Source organism: Mchenga conophoros, linkage group LG2 (assembly GCF_057382185.1).
Source record: "Mchenga conophoros isolate Kocher_MC1m ecotype Shallow Benthic linkage group LG2, M_conophoros_male_GT1.1, whole genome shotgun sequence".
Taxonomy (NCBI): domain Eukaryota; kingdom Metazoa; phylum Chordata; class Actinopteri; order Cichliformes; family Cichlidae; genus Mchenga; species Mchenga conophoros.
Genome location: NC_140527.1, coordinates 30,393,377 through 30,412,361, shown reverse-complemented (window position 1 = coordinate 30,412,361; position 18,985 = coordinate 30,393,377). Strand labels below are relative to the sequence as shown.

Sequence of the window (18,985 nt, the reverse complement as noted above, 5' to 3'; positions counted from 1 at the left end):
TGCGCTGAGGAGAACGAGAACGAGTTTTAGCCAAATAGACGCTCACGACACAAGAGTCAGAATCAGCTTTATTGATCAAGTATGTGTACACATACAAGGAGTTTTTGCACTCAGTGTACATGACAGAGTAGCCAACGTACAAGCAGAGTAACAACATGACACCAACACGGCACAGACAATAATACATTTATGGCATATTTATAGTCCAAAGTTGCAGAGTGCAAATCTGTTGGAATAAATAAGAGATGGACAGCTAGTTAGTATATATACAGTATACCCATGAGGATTGACTATAAATATATATACGGCATATAGCTATGTACAACAGGACAGAACAGTATATACAGTATGCTTTGATTCAGCATCAGGTATGGTGGATGTTTTAAATACAGAGACTATGTGAGTGTCCTAAATGTTTATCAGAGTGATGGCCTGTGGAAAGGAACTGTACAGATGGCTGCTTTTTTGGGCAAACGGTGCTCTGTAGCACCTACCAGAGGGTATGGAGTGATATTGCCTGCTTGTGTCCTGACTCTGGATTTGTTTTTCCTGCAGACTTCACTGTCCATCATAGTCTGTTCTTGTCCTGCATGGATGCTGATCCAAACAATACCGACATGAGTGAGCAGAGAACAAACTGGATTATTCCAGAGTTGAATAGATCATCACCTCCTGAGGCAGGTTGAACCTCCTGAGCTGGCGCAGGCTCTGCTCTGCCTCTTTGATAATAGTGTCTATACGGAGTGACCACTTTAGATCTTGGAAGATTGTGGCAAGCAGGCATAATGGAGAGGGACTCCTCAACTCCACTGTTACTGCTACAGTTTTGAGCGTATTCAGCTCTAGGCTGATCTGACTGCCCCACAGGGCCAGCTGTTCAACTCCACATCTGTGTCCTTGATAAGGCCGACTTCAGACCGTCATCAAACATCACAATTCTGACTGACAGGTCTTTTGAGAAAGAGTCATTTGTGTAGAGAGAGAAGAGCAAAGAGAAGAGGACCACCCCTGGGTGGCCAATATACATACAGTGTAAAGACGACATCATCTAAAATGTGTTTCTTAAAGATTATTTTTTTATTTTTTGAGTGATGACATTTTGACATTATGAAAATATTACAAGCTTTGGGGATAAAAGGTTATCCTGCACACAACATTCAAATATTAACTGCAGTATTTGGTGAAACATGTCACATAACTATTATAAGTAGAATTACCCCAAAGATTTAATACACTGCATAAATTGTTAAAAATGCAGACGAGCTATTTAGAATAATAATTAAGTATGGACAACATGATGGGTGAGAACTTAAGTTAAGTCTATATTGCTGTACAGTATTGAAAAATGAAATTTATCAAACGTTACCACAACAACTGGTGGGTAGCCCTAGAGACTGTCTTAAACACAGGAGCAGTGCAGATCATATTGGTCCTGAGGGTCCGGAGGTAGGTAACGGCAGGAGATTTCAGGAGCACCATCAGGCAGTACAATATGAGACAGGAAGGATTATGCTCAACTCATGCTAGGGCTGCTCGATTATGGCAAAAATGATAATCACGATTATTTTCACTGAAATTGAGATCTCGATTATTTGACGATATTTATTTAACCCTTTAAGACCTACCATAGAACCAAGTCCGCCAGAGCTTATATTATATTTTTACATGTTGTAGTGCCATTTGTGGGAGCATTTCAAGTTGCTATACAACTATTATAGCCCATATTTTAATAATATGTATGCATTAAGTCCATAGTAACTACATTAATTGCAAAAAAGTGCAATAAACTACAAAAAAAAAATTGAAAATCATTTTTGTTTTTTTTGCATATATTTCTACTTGGAGAAATTTAAGAGGCTTATCCTTCAAAACTTTAAATACAAAAAAGTTGCAAAAAATAGTTTACAACAGGAAATTTATTTTGAGTGTCTTCATAGTTTTATTTTGGAGATACATCAATTTTTATATACTGCAGGAAAAACGAAAAAACAATCCTATGATGCAAATTTGCAAAGAAAACAGCATCAAAATAAACTATTTCCAGCAGTGCAATTCGAGTTCTAAGCATCCCAGAAACTATTCAGAAAAGTCGAACATGACCAGTATAGGCTTTTAAGGCCTACAAGTAAAAAAACTACAATTTCCGCGAAAATGACGTCACTTCCGGTTTCGGGCAGGAAATGGCGGACATGTGACAGTTCGCGCTGACGTCTGTTTAACTGTGGGAAGTGTTACGAACAGCTGATCGGATCGGCAAAGCGTGTTTCTGGAATATTATGTTTTTGTTCCTGCAAGCGCTTTTTATGCAATTTTTGCAAAGCTATATGTGGAAGGAAACCGTGACCGAGGACAAGCTGATGGCATCAGATGTAAGTACAACTCCTCCGGTTTCATATGCAAAACAAATTATTGCGCTAGCTTACACGGTCCAGGTTCTACAGGGATTTAAAAATAGTTATGCAAAACGGAGCGTGCTGCTCTGACCGGATCTAAAGGGTTAACAATGACTTTAAAAAATAATATAAAATAGTGTGCAACACCACTGAAGTTTTTTTTTACCTCTCTTTTCAACCAACGGCAGTCACTCTCCTCTCCAAATAACTTCTGCTTAGCTTTCCGAGCTTCCCTCGGGTCCTCTTAATCAGCGGTCTCCAACCTTTTTTGCGCCACGGACGGTTTATGCCCGACAATATTTTCACGGACCGGCCTTTAAGGTGTCGCGGATAAATGAGGGAGGGGCCAATAATCGGCTCAGTCATTTTTAATGATTGTTGAAAGCCCAGATCGTAATCGTGATTAAAATTCGATTAATTGAGCAGCCCTAACTCATGCTTCAGAAAAATTACATCACAAAGCAAACTATTAAAACCGTGCATAAGGCACAGGTGAGGTTCTTCTTCTCGGTCAGGAGCTTCACCGTTTGTGTGATTTCTCCATGTTCTCTCTTTTATGAAAAGTTCAGATTCTTTGACGTGTAAATACTGCAGGACTCAGAGGTGTCTGTGTCTAGTGGCAGCGTGGAAAAGAAGTCTTGTGATTTGTTCCCCCTTCCCTTATCTCCATCCTTTTTGATTTGGAACTGAACGCAGTCCTCGGATGAGTGGAGGCAGTCTGAAGCTCCGGGCACAGGGAAGGAAATCCTGTCCTCGTCCTCATTAGATTTAGCCTGCTAGCAAGGGATGAAGACACAAGCTTAAGCAAATATCATAATAATCTGTGGCATCTAAATATTCACAGCTGGAGAGCTGTATTACCTCAACAGTTAAGTTATGACTAGGGGAACTCCCAGCTGTTGCTCTGTGCACATCCTGGTTCTCGGCTCTTGGAGACCCTACCGTTACCGGAGCATAACCCTAGAAATACAAACAACAACAGATATGCACAAAGACACAATTCAATTGAATGATTTTAGCTCCCTTAAAAAAGAAGAAGATTATATTAGTTAATCAGTCTTACAGTGTGAACAGGACTGGCTCTTGGGGTCCATTTTCTTGGTGTTCCAGTCTGCTGAGAGTAGCTGTAGTGACCTGGGGGCTGAGGAGAGGGGGGACTGTAGTGCTGCAAAAGAAAAAACAAAACCCCACAAACATAAATAAACCAATAACGACAAAGACCTAGGAACTCATCCGACTCACAGACCATCACAATTCACCGGTTACTGCTCGTAAAAACAATAAATGTGACCTTTAGTGATCATCGTGGACCGGTGTGTCTGTTAAATGTTTAGCCGTGATATCAGGTTGCTCCTTGCTAGTGATGTGTGTGGCATCATCACGCTGACATCTACGGAGCTTCAGTCAAAATACTTCGGACAGAATATATAAAAATATCTACAAATTATCTGAAATAATTAGAGGGGATAGGTTAATTGGATAATTCAAATTGCCACTAGGTGTGAATGTGCGAGTGAATCTGAGTGTGAATGGTTGTCTGTCCCTGTGTGTTAGCCCTGCGACAGACTGGCGACCTGTCCAGGGTGTACCCCGCCTCTCGCCCTATGACAGCTGGGATAGGCTCCAGCGCCCCCCGCGACCCTGAAAAGGATAAGCGGTAGCGAATGGATGGATGGATGGATGGATATCTGAAATAAAACATACCCACTGAATAAAGAGCTTCTACCATAAGTTTTTTTTCTCCATACTTTTTAAAGATACTTCAGTTCATCAGACTCTCTGGAGCAAAAAAGAAATGTCAAAAAACGTCAACAAGTGGCTTCTGTCGGTGTCAAAGTGCATGCATCTGCAATAAGATTGGCTCGACGGCTTGTAATCATTTATTTAGCTGTGGACTCTCCTGGTTTCCTCACCTGGATGTTGACCCTCGGGGGGTTGGCTGGCAGCGTGCGGTGTGTTCTAAAGCACGTGATGAGTTGGGAGAGGCTACAGTTTGGGTAACGTTTCATGAACAGGATGAAACCAGCCAGGGACACGAACATGCCAGAAGGGACAGTAACGGATTTGAGGAGCGCTCGCCAACTCCCTCCCCTTTTGTCTGAGAAGATGGCAGACACATGGATTTTAGGAGGAGTGGCAACTATGGATCAAACAACTTCTGATTGATACATGCTTCCAAAAACGTGGCACAATACCCACTGATCACGTGCAAGTAGGTGGAGGATACCAGGTTGCCATTCCTGTCTTTAACTTCATACAGCCCATCATGCCTTGAGGTCAGCCTTGCAATGATCACCTCGTAGATGGAGCCGTTCCTACTCAGTGAGATGATACCCCTGTAGTGCAGGTCATGGTCCGTTATCTGCCCCTCACGGATGAGCTGCACAGGGCCACGTGGGGGTTTGGGGTCAAAGGGGCCCAGGGAGGATTCATCAGGAAAATGGCCAGGGGTAAAAATGAGATGGGCATGAGCAAGAGGAAGATATAGAGGCAGGATTATGGACTCTTTGGTAAAGCGTGTGATGTTGAAGGAATGCCCTGCATCCATCCATGTGTAAAATCATGAAAAATGGAGTAGTGGTGAATGTGGAAGTATGAGAGGGCATCAGATAGAAAGGGAAGGATAAAACAAAACCATTAGCACTGTAAAGTCACAAAGTTAAAGGTAGTCAGTCAGCTTCTTAAAACCCACGTTTCTGCTCTGCTCACCACGGACGGTGAGGGTGCTGCGACCCAGCACCTTCCCGTTGTCGTCTCTCATGGTGTAGTTGCCTTGGTCTGCTTGCGTCACTCTCTCCGCCACCCAGACCTTCCCCCCTCTTAGCAGCCGCCCCCGGCCAGCGTTACCGGTTTCGGGGTCTGTCCGGTTCCAAAGCACGACCGGCACAGCCTCAGGCGGAGCGCCCCGGTGAGAGAACTCCAGCAGGGAGCCATTTTCGGGGATGCTGTGCTCAAAGGTCTCCCCATAGTTTCTGCGGTAGGGTTTAATGCATTCTGAAGGAAGACGAAGAACCACGAGGTAAGTGAAAGACAGAAAGAGAACAAGTTTATTTAAGTACGATTTAGAGATGCAAAAGTTACTTTCTTTTTAACTAAACTGGTGAAAAGGAAAGTGATATTGCAAAAGACCCACTCCTAACACACATCAGTGTACTGTAAATGATCACAAATCAAAACGAAAAGAAAAGTGATAATATATCTTTCTTTATGATACTTTGATGAGTACATTTTCCTGACATTACTTGTGTAGGGACCATTCGTAGGCTATGCATGCTTACGGCAGTGTTCAGCTGCAGGAGAGGTGGGAAAGATTGGTTCAGGGGGCAGTGGCAGGTAAAGTAATGCCACACCTGCTGTATATTTATACCAATTAACCTCTCCTCTTTTTATGCAGCAGGGGTGTGGCTGGCAAACGTTATATACACACACACAAACACACCTGACACGGAGTCAGAACAGTTGCTACAACTTCTCTGCTTTAAGGCAATGAATAGATTGCCTATGACATCAAAGCATAGGGACACATTAAGTTATTAAATAACTTAATGTTTCAAACAAAGAGAGGCAGATCATTGAAAAAGCTGGCTCTTTTGCATCATGACACAAAGCAATGAATTTCGCCAAAGAGAGGCAACTGTCATACCCGAAACGATCAGACGGACAGTCTCGTAGGTGAAGCCCATGGACAGCTTGTTGGCATAAACTCCCTGGTCAGCATGACTCACTTCTTTCAGGACTAACGACTTATCTTTGGTCCACTCAAACCGTGGGTCCTTAACCTACAGTTGCATGGCAGATCCATTTTTAGGCAACACAGCAACCAAACACACACACACACACAAAAAAACCCCAAGTGTCAACACTCGTCCACTCACAGTGGTTTTCTCCAGCAGGATGCGTTTCGGCCCGTCGGGATACGGTGTAAAAGTCACGATTCGCGACGTTGAGTCCACCGGTAGACGAAACTCCTTCCCGACGCAAACAGTCTGAACTTTTTCTCGGTCACCTGTCGAGGTGCAAATGAAAGTCAGCAACATCATTGGAGACCATGTGCTGCAGAAGAAGGATGCATGAGCGGTAAAATGTGACTTTTGACTCACCTAGTAATTCCCAACCTGCAGGAAAAGTACGAGTAACATAATTAATAATTTTCTTCAGACCTCAGATACGGACTGTAAACTCTCCTACATATGTAAAAGGTTGACCTACTTTTATGTTATTAGGTCATTTAAGGTCATCTATTTTGTAACAGATTTTTAGAGTCTGCTATGTGATTTAACGTTTAAGCTCTTTAATTCAGCATATGTACACGTTTATTAATTGTTACTGTTCACCTACTGACTTTATACTGCATATTTTTCCACTGCATTTTCTCTGGGCACCTCTCACATTTATTATAGTTTTGCATGTTGGAAATTTATATTTGTGAGAATTATATTTCAGAGTTGAAGTGCTAAAAAACAAAAATCTCTGCTCTTCAAATCTGGGCTGGCCATTCTTCTTTGCCTTTGTTTTATTTAATCCAAGACCCTTTAATGAAATGGCTTTCTAGAAACATTCTGCAGATAATGGTGACGTTATCGACAAATGTATTAATTAGTCACTTTTTAAAATAGTAACATTGACTTCACTTTTACTACGAATAACCTAACCGTAATATAAAGCACCAGTAAGTGCATTATTAATAATTATTTAAGCAGAAAGAAACAGAAAAACTACGGGTAGTCTTATTAAAAACTGGTGCCACACTTACCCAGTGCAAAAGGAAGGGTGAAAAGTGCAGTGTAGAGGACGCAGGAGGACATCTTCTCCTGTAAAAGACAGCGGATTGTTTCATCTGTAAACGTAATTGACATTCACACCAACCCTCCTCCGAAAACAAGCGGCCAGACGGGACATGCGATCATTAATCAACAAGCTGCAAAAGGCGGGGAGCTCAGCGACAGCCCAAATGATGTCGATGCGGACTCAGCGCACTGCACACACTCATGTCCCCCCATGACGTCCTGTCCGCTCTTTGAAGTCATGTCCACTCAGGTGTCCAGCATGTTTCCCATCTTCTGAACCATTGTAGCGCTACTACTGGCTGCCGGGTCATCAGTTACCGATCATCAACAAACGATTACTCAGTTTGTGCGTAATGTGAACTCACCTGCAGGATGTGAGGGTAATTTAAAAAAAATGTTTTTGTGGATGAGGATAAGAGGATAACGACGACCTCCGCAGAGCGCGCATGCCCACTGCTCCCCCTTCTGTTATGGCGATGGATACGTCGTATTCTCGGCCGCTGATACGCAAAGTGCGTCACATTTTGCAGTTCTTGTAAGGGAACATATTTTCCCTCCCTCTTACTATGCTGCTAGATTTTAGACTTCTGTAGTAACTCGTCAGATTCTGACTGTACGTGCAAATGATGAGATGATCTTAGAAAATATAAGAGATCATAACGCGACATGGAACACCTCTCACTTAAATTTTCCTTCTTGTTAAAAAATTAACAAAAGTTAATTAACAAAATTAACTTGTTAGTTTCTACAGTGAGGGAAAATTACTTGATCTCCAGCTCCCCAGAAATAAAGAGTCTCTAGATTTGATGGTAGTTTCATTTTAATGGGAGAGACAGAATATGGACCAAAAATCCAGGAAAAAACACATTACATAAAAAAAATTGATTTCATGTCATTGAGTGAGTGTTTTATCCCCAAGAACGAAATAAGCAAGTTCTTTGTGGAGAAACCCTTGTTGGCAAGCGCAGCAGATGTTTCTTGTAGTTGGTCACCACGTTTGGACTCATCTCTTTTACTCCTCTTTACAGAAACGCTCTATTGATTTTCTATGGCAGGAATGTCAAACTCTTATTACACCATATTACACATACAGCCTACTTTGATCTTAAGTAGGTAGACAACATCCCTCAGATTTCTCAATATAAGAAGTCCAATTTCATTGATACATCTTAGTTTTACTACATGATAAAGACATTTTGTTCTATTTTAATATATAGAAATCAATAGAAATCTATAGAAATCACCCAGCACAACTCTTCTGGCTTAAATGATAAGAAATAAATGTAAAATGACAAAACTGATTTATCTGTGTGCCACATGGGCACACCTGACGTTTGTCTCTCTCCGTTGAAATGAAACAAACATAAAAATTAGAGACTGTTCGTGTCTTTGTAAATGAGCAAACTTGCTGTTTCAGGAGTGTAGGGTGTGTGGTTTATCTTTATTTGGGGAGGTTTACATGAGATAAGTGTCACATGAGATAAGTAAAGTCCTTAACAGTGCACATGCTGACACTTTAAATATGTTTTTAGTATAGGTTATATACATGATTAAAATAAAGCAGGTTTTATGGTGCCGGACCAGTTATTTCCCAGTGTTTTTATGTAACATGTTTAAAAACGTCTTGACTGCGATTCCTTTAGAATTCATTCCTACTGAATTCACTTGAAATGGGACGGCAGCCAACAAAACGGTGCAAAAAGTTGTATTTTTATCCCCTTTAAACTGCTTTTATTTATGATATGGTGGTTTTAAAAGCGATCTTGGAGGCAGAAACAACACAAATGCCTGGTTTGTTATTGAAAAGTATCCTGGGAGATGGGCCCTGTATGCAGTTACAGTGGGAGAGGTGGAGCCTAAGTCACGCCCAGTCCTCCTTTTCTCCACCCAGCAGCTGCAGGACGCACAGAACTCAATCACACAAAAGAAGTACGGTCTCATTATTCTTTTTCTGTTTGTCCACAACTTCTTCTTAGTCAGGCTTTTTAATACTGAACATCACCTGTGTCACTGATTTGCTATTTTCGGGGTTAATTTTTGTGTGTTATCCGAACATTTCATTATAGAAGGGAATGCGGTACGGATTTGGTCTTGGAAGCTGAGGGGAAAAAACACTCAGAAAAAAGAGCCTCAAGTCACCTCTCTGCTCTTTTTCTGCAGGACATGTCGCTTGTGTTTTTGATGTTTTCCATTGTCTTCTTCGGTGAGTAGAGCTCATTCCCACATTCTAACATATAAACACCTGAAATCTGAAATACAACGCTCGATGGTTTGGGATTATTTACAACAAACGTTAATTGATTTCCATGCCACACACTCCGTGGATACAGCATGTACAAAGTTATCCAATCTCTCCGTGGAGCCAGGTGTTAAGTGGCACTCTGCCGGAGCGAATTAAAGTGCGTGCATGTTGTAGTAAAAGACGTTTGGTGTTGTGGGGCTGCTGTAGACTAATGCAATTTAAATCAGTAGCAGAACACAGGAAGAACAATACGCATTGTCTCCACACCCATCTGCTATTCCCAGAATTAGTGCTTGGTGCATTTCATTTATCAATAAATTATTTGGGAAACATAAACACCTATCAACGTACATCCACCCATAAATAAAAATAAATAAATAAGCAAGCATATTGGGGTTTTTTATTGTTTTTCGAAAGAAAACAAAACAATAATCTGATTAATTTCATTGAAATATAAATATACAGTTACATATTTATGTGTTTTAAACTATTCACGGTATTTATGCATTGTCATTAATGTCTTTAGCCGCAAAGTGAAAGGAAATGTTTACACGACGGAAACCAGAAAATTCAGCACAGCCAAGATTTCTTTCCGTTAGCTGGTTTGACAAAACATATAACCTCAGTCAGAGATAACGGGTAGCACGACGGTGGCAATCAACTTTTTCTTATTCTTTATTTGTCTTCTGCTTCCGGTTCTGTGAGCGCTCACACGTAAATATGGGCGTTTTGCAGCGTCACGTGACTCATCGTCCGCATGCGATAATCCCCTAAGAGTGGCGCTTAAGATGGTCATTTATAATATTTAAAGAAAAAACATATCATATCCATTCAAGTTAATCACGTTATCACTGCTGTTTAAGGTAACAGCTGCAGATTAGAGCTCTGAAACTTTAAACTGGATCTATTTAAACGTTAAAGGCCATTGTCCAATATCCGAATAGGCAGCGTTTCTGCCGAATGGCAGTTTGTCAGCAGATCAAAGTGTAATTATTTTATTGGTTGTCTTGATGCATGCTCAATCATCCAGATAAGGACATCCCAAAAAGTTAATCCTGTGTCTAGATGAACAGAGTCAACTTTTTGGTATTTTATTAGTTGAAACGGTGTTCATGGTTTATGTTCAATGTTCATGGAGCTGCAATTCCAGCAGTGCTAAAGAAACTTAGCAACAGATTAAAACCACGTATTCCTATATATAACAATACGTGGTTTTAATCTGTTGCTAATTTTTTTTATACTTTTTATATCGAATTGATTAATTATATGTGCACATTCCTGTACACTCTGTGCTTCATTCATTGGTTTTTAATAAGGTTTCGCTTAACAGCTAAAACATGCTGTAAATAAAAGAATCAGTGAACACGTTGCGTTTCTGGAGGATTTAAATTGAAACCTGACCTGCTCCCTAGCGGTTTTTGATACGGGCGAAACGGGCGGCTGCCCAGGGCGGCATCGTGGTGGGGGGCGGCATCACGGGCATCGGCAAAAAATAAAAAATTGCTCGTACTCATGCTGCCCCGACATCAGCCAGCGCATATTGGGAATGGCATAGGCACCGATCGGTTTTCTATCGCCCATTTCCTGGGAGTAAGGGCGCCCTCCGTTTGCGAGGTGCGCCTGCTGTTTACGGCACAGAGAGGAGAGGGCGGGGGATTCTCTGGCTGGCTGAAGCAGCATCTAATAACCAACTCGCAAAATAAAACAAAATAAAAACTAAACAACAAACACGAAAACACCAGACATTATGATACAGACTTATAATTTGCACCGATGTTTTTTCGAAATTCTATACGCGAAAAGTGAGCGCAGGAGCGCCTGCTTGTAGCTGTGCTGAAGTCAAAGTAAACTTTATTGTCATCTCCGCTATATACAGTCCAGTATATAGAGAGACGAGACGACGAGGCTCCAGTTACCGCGGTGCAAGTAAACAAACAGGGAGTGTTCGCCCCGGGCGCCAAACAGGCCAGGACCGCCACCAGCATAAATGACCACAGTGACTCTTACTTTGAGCTTAGCCATCTCAGCATAGCTGGTCAAGCCATAGATCTGGCTTCATTAATACACCTCGCTGTTTGTAATGTATGGGTTTGAGTTAATGGCTCAGTAGTGCTGATATCTAAAAGTGGCCAGTTGCTGTTCTAAGATGGTCAGCCATTGCTGGTTTGAGAATAGCGGCTGATGAAGTGAGTGCATCAGAGGGACCAATCAGGTTGAACCGTTTGGAGACAAAGTTACAGGCAAGGCAGAAATGGTTTAATGGTTTGGAGCTGCTGTGGTGACTGAGCTGAAAATAGGGTAATTTACTGATGTGAGATGTTGTTCATGTATTTCCTTCATTCAGCTAATAATAACTTGGTTTATTTCTGATGCTTTATGACGAATGTGAGTTAATTCATCAGATTGAGAGTTATACTTTACTCTGCCTCGTGCTTTGGGGATGAGAATGCTTTTTTATGCTGCTGCATTTGTGTAAATTCAGTGAGGTTCCAGAACCTTGTCTTCAAAATTACTTTCAGAGTGTAACAAAATACCGGTATGTGTGTGTGTGTGTTTGGTATATTAATGGAAACAACTGATATTATGTTGTCAGATGTTTGTGGTTTCAGTTACATTAACACTACCTCCATCTGTCTCTTCTTCTCTTGCATCTTTTTGATTAAAGGTTCATCCTCTGGTATACAAACTGATGAGGTGTGCTATGGCAGGAGGTGGCAGTTTCCATCTAATTATATACCCTCACGTTATACTGGACCAATATACTTTACTGAAACTAATACGGGATCCAAAAAAGTTGTTATAAATAATGGGATGGTGAGTAGCCTCTATGTGACCATTACATTTCGGCAATATGATAAATGTTAGGCCTATGTTTGAAACAATTAAATCAAAGTATATAGAATATGTTATAATCTGAGGAATATATATGTGCTGTCTATCTTTCAGGCAAAAGACACACGCTTTAGAGTCTCTCCTGGCTCAATTTATCTTACAGATGTAGAAAAAAGAGATGAAGGAATTTATTCTGTCTCATCTGGTGGCTACCAGCGACAAGATGTTGTTGAACTGAAAGTCTTGGGTAAGAATTTGAACTGTACTGTATATTTAGATCAAAAATATAAAGGTATGTGTTTTAGCTACCTGTTCCTAAGCACAAGTCCCCTCCTTTTTTTTCTTAATCTGCATTTTAAGAATGTGCTAAAAATGTCACAAGGGATTACTACTATACGTGGGAGGACTCTATCCCTAGATGGGCTGAAATCCTGGAGTTTACTCCCCTTCACAGTCCGGACCAGCCAAAGATCCTGTGGAATCGCACAGACTCTCAGATCAGAGAAAGCAGAGCTGAGGTGAAAAACGGTAATTGGCAGCTGTCTTACCTCACTCAGGCAGACAGTGGGTACTACAACTTCATGGATAAGAACCACTCTGTGTTGGCCAAGGTGCTGCTCAAAGTAAAAGGTGATGTGAGAAGCTGCCTGTGAGATTTCTGCATTTTACCAGATTAAATGTTCTAATGAAGTCTGATCTGTGTCACTAACAGAACAAACCAGACACTATGAAACAAGGTGGAATGAGCACATTCTCATTGAATACCCTCGGGGTCCTAAGAAGTGGACCGTGACTTTTACACCTGAGGGCCAAATGGATCCCGAAACACTGATGGATGGCAGTCTGATCATAAAAGATAATCGCTTTTCTGGCAGAATTCATGCAGTGATGGATGGCATAATTATAAATTCTACAGAAATTAGAGACTCTGGCACCTTTGAGTTCAGAGACCCAGATGGCAACCTGATCTTGAGTGCTCGGCTTGAAGTGACCCCTGGTAAGCAACAGAGCATTTCTCCTCATAGAGTAGAAGTTCTAACTAACATCAACCCCCACCCTCTACACCATATTCCCTAACTTTCTCCATACTCTTACAGAAATGTTGCCACAGTTTATATTTATGGCCGTTATTGCCTTGATTGTCGTCGGGATCATCTGCTGTTGCTGTTGTTGTAAAAAGTGCTGTAAAAGGGACAAGTCTGCTCCTCAGACTGCAGCCTCACCTGCACCTGCTGTATATTATCATGTAAGTATTCTTTTAAGTGGAAATTAAGACCAGCTGTGTTAATATTTGATGTTCTTATTTTAAAATTTTAAAATTCTTATTCCAATTACAGATTGAGAATCAACCTGCGTGCCCAAGTTACTCACATCCTTCAGCTTTGTCTTATCAGCCTGTGAATTCTCATATTTCTACACAACCTTCAGCTACCTCCTCTGAGCCACTGGTAGGTGTAAAGCTTGATTTATATTCAAGGCAAAGATAAAAGAGAGGTGAAAGGAACTCAGCCACTTTTGTTGTTTTAAAAAGAAATAGTAGTTATTTGTGGATTGGGGCACTAAGTCTTTATCTCGTCTGGGACTGCCTGGCAACTCACATTAGCGCTCATCCTCTTTCCTCTTCTGACTCATGTGCTTTTTCCTAACTTCACAGTTGTACCACAAAGTGAATATCCATGAGAACCCCGCTCAGCCTGAGGTACATACACACAAACAAACATACAAAAATCCCCATGAATGCATAAAACTAAGAACAGAAATTTCCTCATTCAGAGGCATTTTTGGCCTGTCAGTGACTGATTCATTTTAACCACTGTGCTTATGCACCTTTTTTCGTTTTACCGATGTCTCCAGGTTTCAGTACCTGAAAACCAGGCTTCCACTCCAGCTCCCTCAGTCGGTCCAGACTTCCTCTCATCAGACCCGGAGCCGCAATTTGAACTGAAAGGATTAGACATGCCTTTTGCACCATCTCTTACTTCAAACACAACTATCTGTGATGTTTATAACTCAGACAAACTAAACTTTCCGTAAACAGTATGCTGAAAATTCAGGTAGAGTTTATTATTGTTTCCATTTTCATCTTTGCAAAGCCATACACGGACAGGAAAAGGACCATGCAGACAGATGTTAATCGCACTGTGTTGATGCATGATCCGTTTTTTTATCTTTCACACAAAGATGTTCTGTTGTAAAATGTATGGATTCCAAATATATTTTTTCAGTTAACAAGATTGCTTGTAAATTTGTAAGTTCATGTCTTGCAAACAGTTTGGTTCTGGAAAGCTTTGGAATTTTTATTTTTTTTCCTAAATTTTCCTCAGGTATGAGAACATAAATCTCACTCAGTGTTGTCCTCCAAATATTCTGTTACAGCAGCTTAAGTGTGAATTACAGGAATCAGGGTTTTATTAAATTGTGCAATATAAACGCATTTACAATAAATTAGAATTGTTACTTGCATGAAATAGTGTCTGCTTTGCTTCTCTTCACAGGCTATTTATGGATATTTATGGAATGACAGATAATGTAGTCCAGTATCTTGGCAAAGTGTGTAATAGATACGGTGGACCAACGTGCCTATTACATGCTTTGCCGTGATATCAGGCTGGATAATGTTGCTAGCTTTTGCTTCCATGGGTATTTTCTACCTCTGTTATGTGCATCCAGCTCCATACATCACTTGTTTGTAGCTTTTATCATTGTGTTTTGAGGGATGGTGGGCAATTTTTAAATATGCCTTTTTATATTGTCAAATTCTCAAATGCAATACAAGTATAACTGCTTCTGTATATCTTTAAACAGAAGCTTGTATAAAAGTTTTATCGGGCATTGAAAAACATGTATCGTTTATATAATGTATGTAAAATTCTGATAGTTGTTTGCATTGCATGAAGATGTCTGAATATGGAATTAGTGTAATGATTTGAAAAAGACCTTAAAGAGCTTATATGAATTTTTCAACTCTGTCCCTCTGTCTCGCTCCCTCTTTCTGTCTCACTCTCTCTCTAACACACACACACACATATGCACACGCACACGTGTGGGGACACAGTGGAATAACAACACCACTACTTCTTACATTTTAAAAAATCTAAATGGAAGAGCCCCTTAAAATTTGCATGGAAACTAGAGGGTTAGATTTTCAACATTACAATTAGCGTTACAGTTGTAATAGCTTCTAATGCAACTGTAACTCATTTAATTATAAGAGCATTTGTATGTTGACAGACATTTAAAAAAGCTGGTTTTGGAGAGTTTGCTACTATGCAGCTCTTATAGCAAGTTGATGTGCAGATGTTAATTCCTGCATGGATGTTCCTTTGCCTACATGCATGTAGTTTAAGTAATTGCATGGTGTTATCATATTTCGTAGATAAATATAACTTGGTTTCATCTGCATAGCAATGAAAATGCATGTGTTTTGTAATAACATTGCATGAGGGGAAACGTATAATGTAAAAAGTATTGGTTCTAGGACAGAACTCTGTGGAACTCCATGAAAAATTCTCTAACTTACATTAATAATACCTGTCTACCTGTTCATTCCTGGTCCATTCCTGGTATAAAGCCTGAGAATAATTGCTACGGCATGGGATTAAACTTTTCATCTGATTTTATATATATATATATATTTATTTATTTATTTATTTATTATGGACCAGTACAGTTCAGTCCAAGTAAAGGAGGCTCAAAATTTGTGGTAAATGTTTGAAGGTAAGCTGCTCCACGTGCCGTGTGACCATGTCTGGGCTGTCTTCTGTTGGAAAACATTAAACCCTGGTATGTGATGATAAATAGAATCTGTTCTCACCTGAGTGAATGTATATGTGTTTACATTTCGGGGAAAGGACCCCAATTCAGGACTCCCCTGGCTCAATTTGTTTTACAAATGTGATAGAATCAGGATCAGGAATTGTTTTTACATCTCATTTGGTGGCAGGCAGCTATTGTTGTGTAACTGAAAATCTTAATGAGAATTAAACTATCCTGCATCAACCAATCTGTTTGATAATAGAATTTTTTAGATAGACTGTTTCTTATAAAGAACCTTTCCACTTGAAGTACTTTTTTCTACTGTTTTTGTACTTAAGTGCTTTCTATGTAGCATTCACACTTATCATATCGGTGAGTAACTTGGGGTTCAGTATCCCAAGAATCCTTTGGCATGCAGATTATAACAGCCAGGGATTGAACCACCAACCTTCTGATTAGTGGATGACCTGCTCTACCTCCAGAGCCCTGTTAGATATGCATTTCTAAATACAAGTTCACCCTGTCTTTTGTTCTTGTTTAAAAAAAAATCCTAAATTGGATTTTTTGTTAATTAGTGTGAATGCTGATAAGTATTGACAGTATTGTTATTCAAATCTTTATTAGTGTGAATGCTGAAAAGCATTTATTTTTGTCAATACGACTTGTAGTATTTTCTTGGGAAGCATTTGTTTCACAATGACTTTTCTGTTTATTTAAACCTTTAGGACCTACCATAGAACCAAGTCCACTAGAGTTATATTTATATTTTTACATTCTGTAGTGCCATTTTTGGGAGCATTTCAAGTTGCTGTACATCAGTATAGCTGTTATAGCCCAAAATTAGGTAATATGTGTGCATTAAGTCTATAATAACTACATAAATTGCAAAAAAGTACAATACACTACAAAAAATTGAAAATCTTTTTTTTTTTTACATATATTTCTAGTTAGAGAAATTTAAGAAGTTTGTAAATACAAAAAAGTTGCACAAAATAGTTTCTAACAACAGGAAATTTATTTTGAGTGTCTTCACACCAATTTTTTATATACTGCTGGAAAAATGAAAATAAATATCATAATGCAAATTTGCAAAAATACAGCATGTACATCAAAATAAACTATTTTCAGCAGTGCAATTTGAGTTCTAAGCATCCCAGAAACTATTCAGAAAAGTATGAAGTCAAACATGACTTTTAAAAACACCAGTACAGGCTTATAAGGGCTCCGAAGGTAAAAAAACAACAACAACAAACTCCGACCGGTTTTAAAGGGTTAAAGCAGCAGCAGAGAGGTGTATGTCTGTTTGTGTGTGTGTGTGTGTGTGTGTGTGTGTGTGGTGCCACTGGATGGTGTCGCTATAGCAACCAGGCTCACACCTGCCTGCTTAATGAGCTCTGTCTGTCACATAACTGACCCCATATATATCTTTGCTATTTAGCGTTAACTCTGTTACAGCCAAAGCTGAATTGGGATATTATGTAAATCTACACATAAAGCTTCCATAAGTCACTCAAAGGGTACATGGATCTTAAGTGTATTAAAAGGAAATTTCACTCAAAACCAAAATGAGTCTTGTAGTGGCAGAAAAGCTTGGAGATTACCAAAGTAATTAGATTCTGTTTCAACTTCATTTTCTTAGAAGTGTTTCAAGATTAATCTAGAAATGTTGACTTAATTCTTAAAATTAAAGATGACAATAAAAGATATCCAAGATGAAAGTCAAGATACTATTTCGACTTTAATCTCAAAATTTCCAATTAATTCTCCAAAATAGTATTTCAATGAGAAATTCAACATACAAATTTGAGAATAAACTTGAAATACTATTTTGAGATTAAATTCAACTTAAATTCAAATTTAGCTTTTTTCTCAAAATAACATTTTAAAATTTGTCTTGAAATTTTGATTTCATTCTAAAAATAATAATAAAATAAATTCCCCTCTCGACTTCCAGGCCAGAATTGGCACAGATGTTCCTGTATACTATGCTGGCCACTTGGATATGGCGTCCCATGTATGCCCTGCCTGTCAGCATCTTGCATCCTGCTGTTATGTGCTGGATTAGCTCAGGGGCATCTTTACACAGTCTGCACCTGGGGCCTTGCCTAGTGTGATAGACCCCAGCCTCTATGGATTTTGTGCTCAGAGCTTGTTCCTGTGCTTCCAATATCCTTTGTGCTGACTTTAAGTCCAGCTTTATCCAGCCACTGGTAGGATTTCTGGATGTCAGTCACCTCCTCTATCTGCCGGTGGTACATGCTCTGCAGGGGCCTATCCTCCCATGATGGTTCCTCCTCTTCCTCCTTCCTTGTTTTTACTGTTTAGCTGGCACCTCGGGACTTGCCTGACTCTCTGCATTTGAAGCTTTCCTAGCAGCCTCTCCATGGTTCTCTCTCTCTCTCTCTCTCTCTCTCTCTCTCTCTCTCTCTCTCTATGTAATTTGAACAATATTGTCAAATGTCAAACGTAATATTAACCGACTCCGTCCCTTCCTTACTCCCCATGCTGCTGCCATCCTTGTCCTTAGTCTTATTCATCTTACTGTTCCGTCCTCACACCTTATTACTATGGGGAACAGAGCTTTCAGTCGCTCTGCTTCCCGGCTCTGGAACTCTCTTCCTCCTGCACTAAGAAATATTGACTCCCTTTCTATTTTAAGACACAGCTCAAAACACATCTGTTTAAACTGGCTTATTCGCTTTAATGCTGATTTTATCTGTTGTCAAGCTCTGTTTTGTAATTTTAACTTATTTTATGTATTTTATGACAACTGTTCCTTTTATTAATTTTGTTTTTTGTAAGGTGACCTTGGGTTTTTGAAAGGCGCCCTCAAATAAAATGCATTATTATTATTATTATTATTAAATGTATTAATAACAACAACAACAACAATTAACCTTTAATAAAAAATATTATTATTGTTCGTGGACCTAACAGCCCCTCGCCAATCTTTTATCGAACTGAGGGGCTGAGGC

At 39.8% G+C, this 18,985-nt stretch overlaps 2 protein-coding genes across 4 annotated transcripts; one reads left to right on the top strand and one right to left on the bottom strand.

The window, feature by feature from the left end:
• Positions 1-1,058: 1,058 nt before the first annotated feature.
• On the bottom strand, positions 1,059-7,642 carry LOC146582265 (uncharacterized). 2 transcript variants are annotated; one of them, XM_085293514.1, is made up of 11 exons: positions 7,546-7,642; positions 7,147-7,204; positions 6,494-6,508; positions 6,269-6,399; positions 6,037-6,172; positions 5,103-5,387; positions 4,593-4,931; positions 4,307-4,491; positions 3,457-3,558; positions 3,255-3,353; positions 1,059-3,169 (listed from the first exon to the last, which is right to left on the bottom strand). In XM_085293514.1, the coding sequence occupies exons 2-11, from the start codon at positions 7,196-7,198 to the stop codon at positions 2,948-2,950; spliced, it is 1,566 nt and encodes a 521-aa protein (XP_085149640.1). In that variant the 5' UTR covers positions 7,199-7,204; positions 7,546-7,642; the 3' UTR covers positions 1,059-2,947. The 2 variants fall into 2 exon arrangements, with proteins under 2 accessions (XP_085149640.1, XP_085149650.1); XM_085293524.1 differs by having other exon boundaries at positions 1,059-3,166.
• A 1,413-nt stretch (positions 7,643-9,055) lies between these two features.
• On the top strand, positions 9,056-14,722 carry LOC146582264 (uncharacterized). Of its 2 annotated transcripts, none has more exons than XM_085293481.1 (10): positions 9,056-9,109; positions 9,247-9,383; positions 12,088-12,236; positions 12,369-12,501; positions 12,615-12,884; positions 12,967-13,251; positions 13,352-13,500; positions 13,592-13,702; positions 13,909-13,953; positions 14,109-14,722. In XM_085293481.1, the coding sequence occupies exons 2-10, from the start codon at positions 9,344-9,346 to the stop codon at positions 14,286-14,288; spliced, it is 1,362 nt and encodes a 453-aa protein (XP_085149607.1). In that variant the 5' UTR covers positions 9,056-9,109; positions 9,247-9,343; the 3' UTR covers positions 14,289-14,722. The 2 variants fall into 2 exon arrangements, with proteins under 2 accessions (XP_085149607.1, XP_085149616.1); XM_085293490.1 differs by having other exon boundaries at positions 9,080-9,109; positions 9,341-9,383.
• The last annotated feature ends 4,263 nt before the right edge of the window (positions 14,723-18,985 follow it).

Bases quoted from the DNA above. Each gene is read 5' to 3' on its own strand.
- LOC146582265 (XM_085293514.1), bottom strand. From the start codon at position 7,198: ATGTCCTCCTGCGTCCTCTACACTGCACTTTTCACCCTTCCTTTTGCA. The intron at 5,388-6,036 runs GTATGACAGTTG...GTCTTCCTTCAG, and splicing joins TGTCCGTCTGATCGTTTCGG to AATGCATTAAACCCTACCGC. The intron at 4,932-5,102 runs GTGAGCAGAGCA...GGATGGATGCAG, and splicing joins CAGCACCCTCACCGTCCGTG to GGCATTCCTTCAACATCACA.
- LOC146582264 (XM_085293481.1), top strand. From the start codon at position 9,344: ATGTCGCTTGTGTTTTTGATGTTTTCCATTGTCTTCTTCG. The intron at 12,502-12,614 runs GTAAGAATTTGA...CTGCATTTTAAG, and splicing joins TGTTGAACTGAAAGTCTTGG to AATGTGCTAAAAATGTCACA. The intron at 13,703-13,908 runs GTAGGTGTAAAG...CTAACTTCACAG, and splicing joins CTACCTCCTCTGAGCCACTG to TTGTACCACAAAGTGAATAT.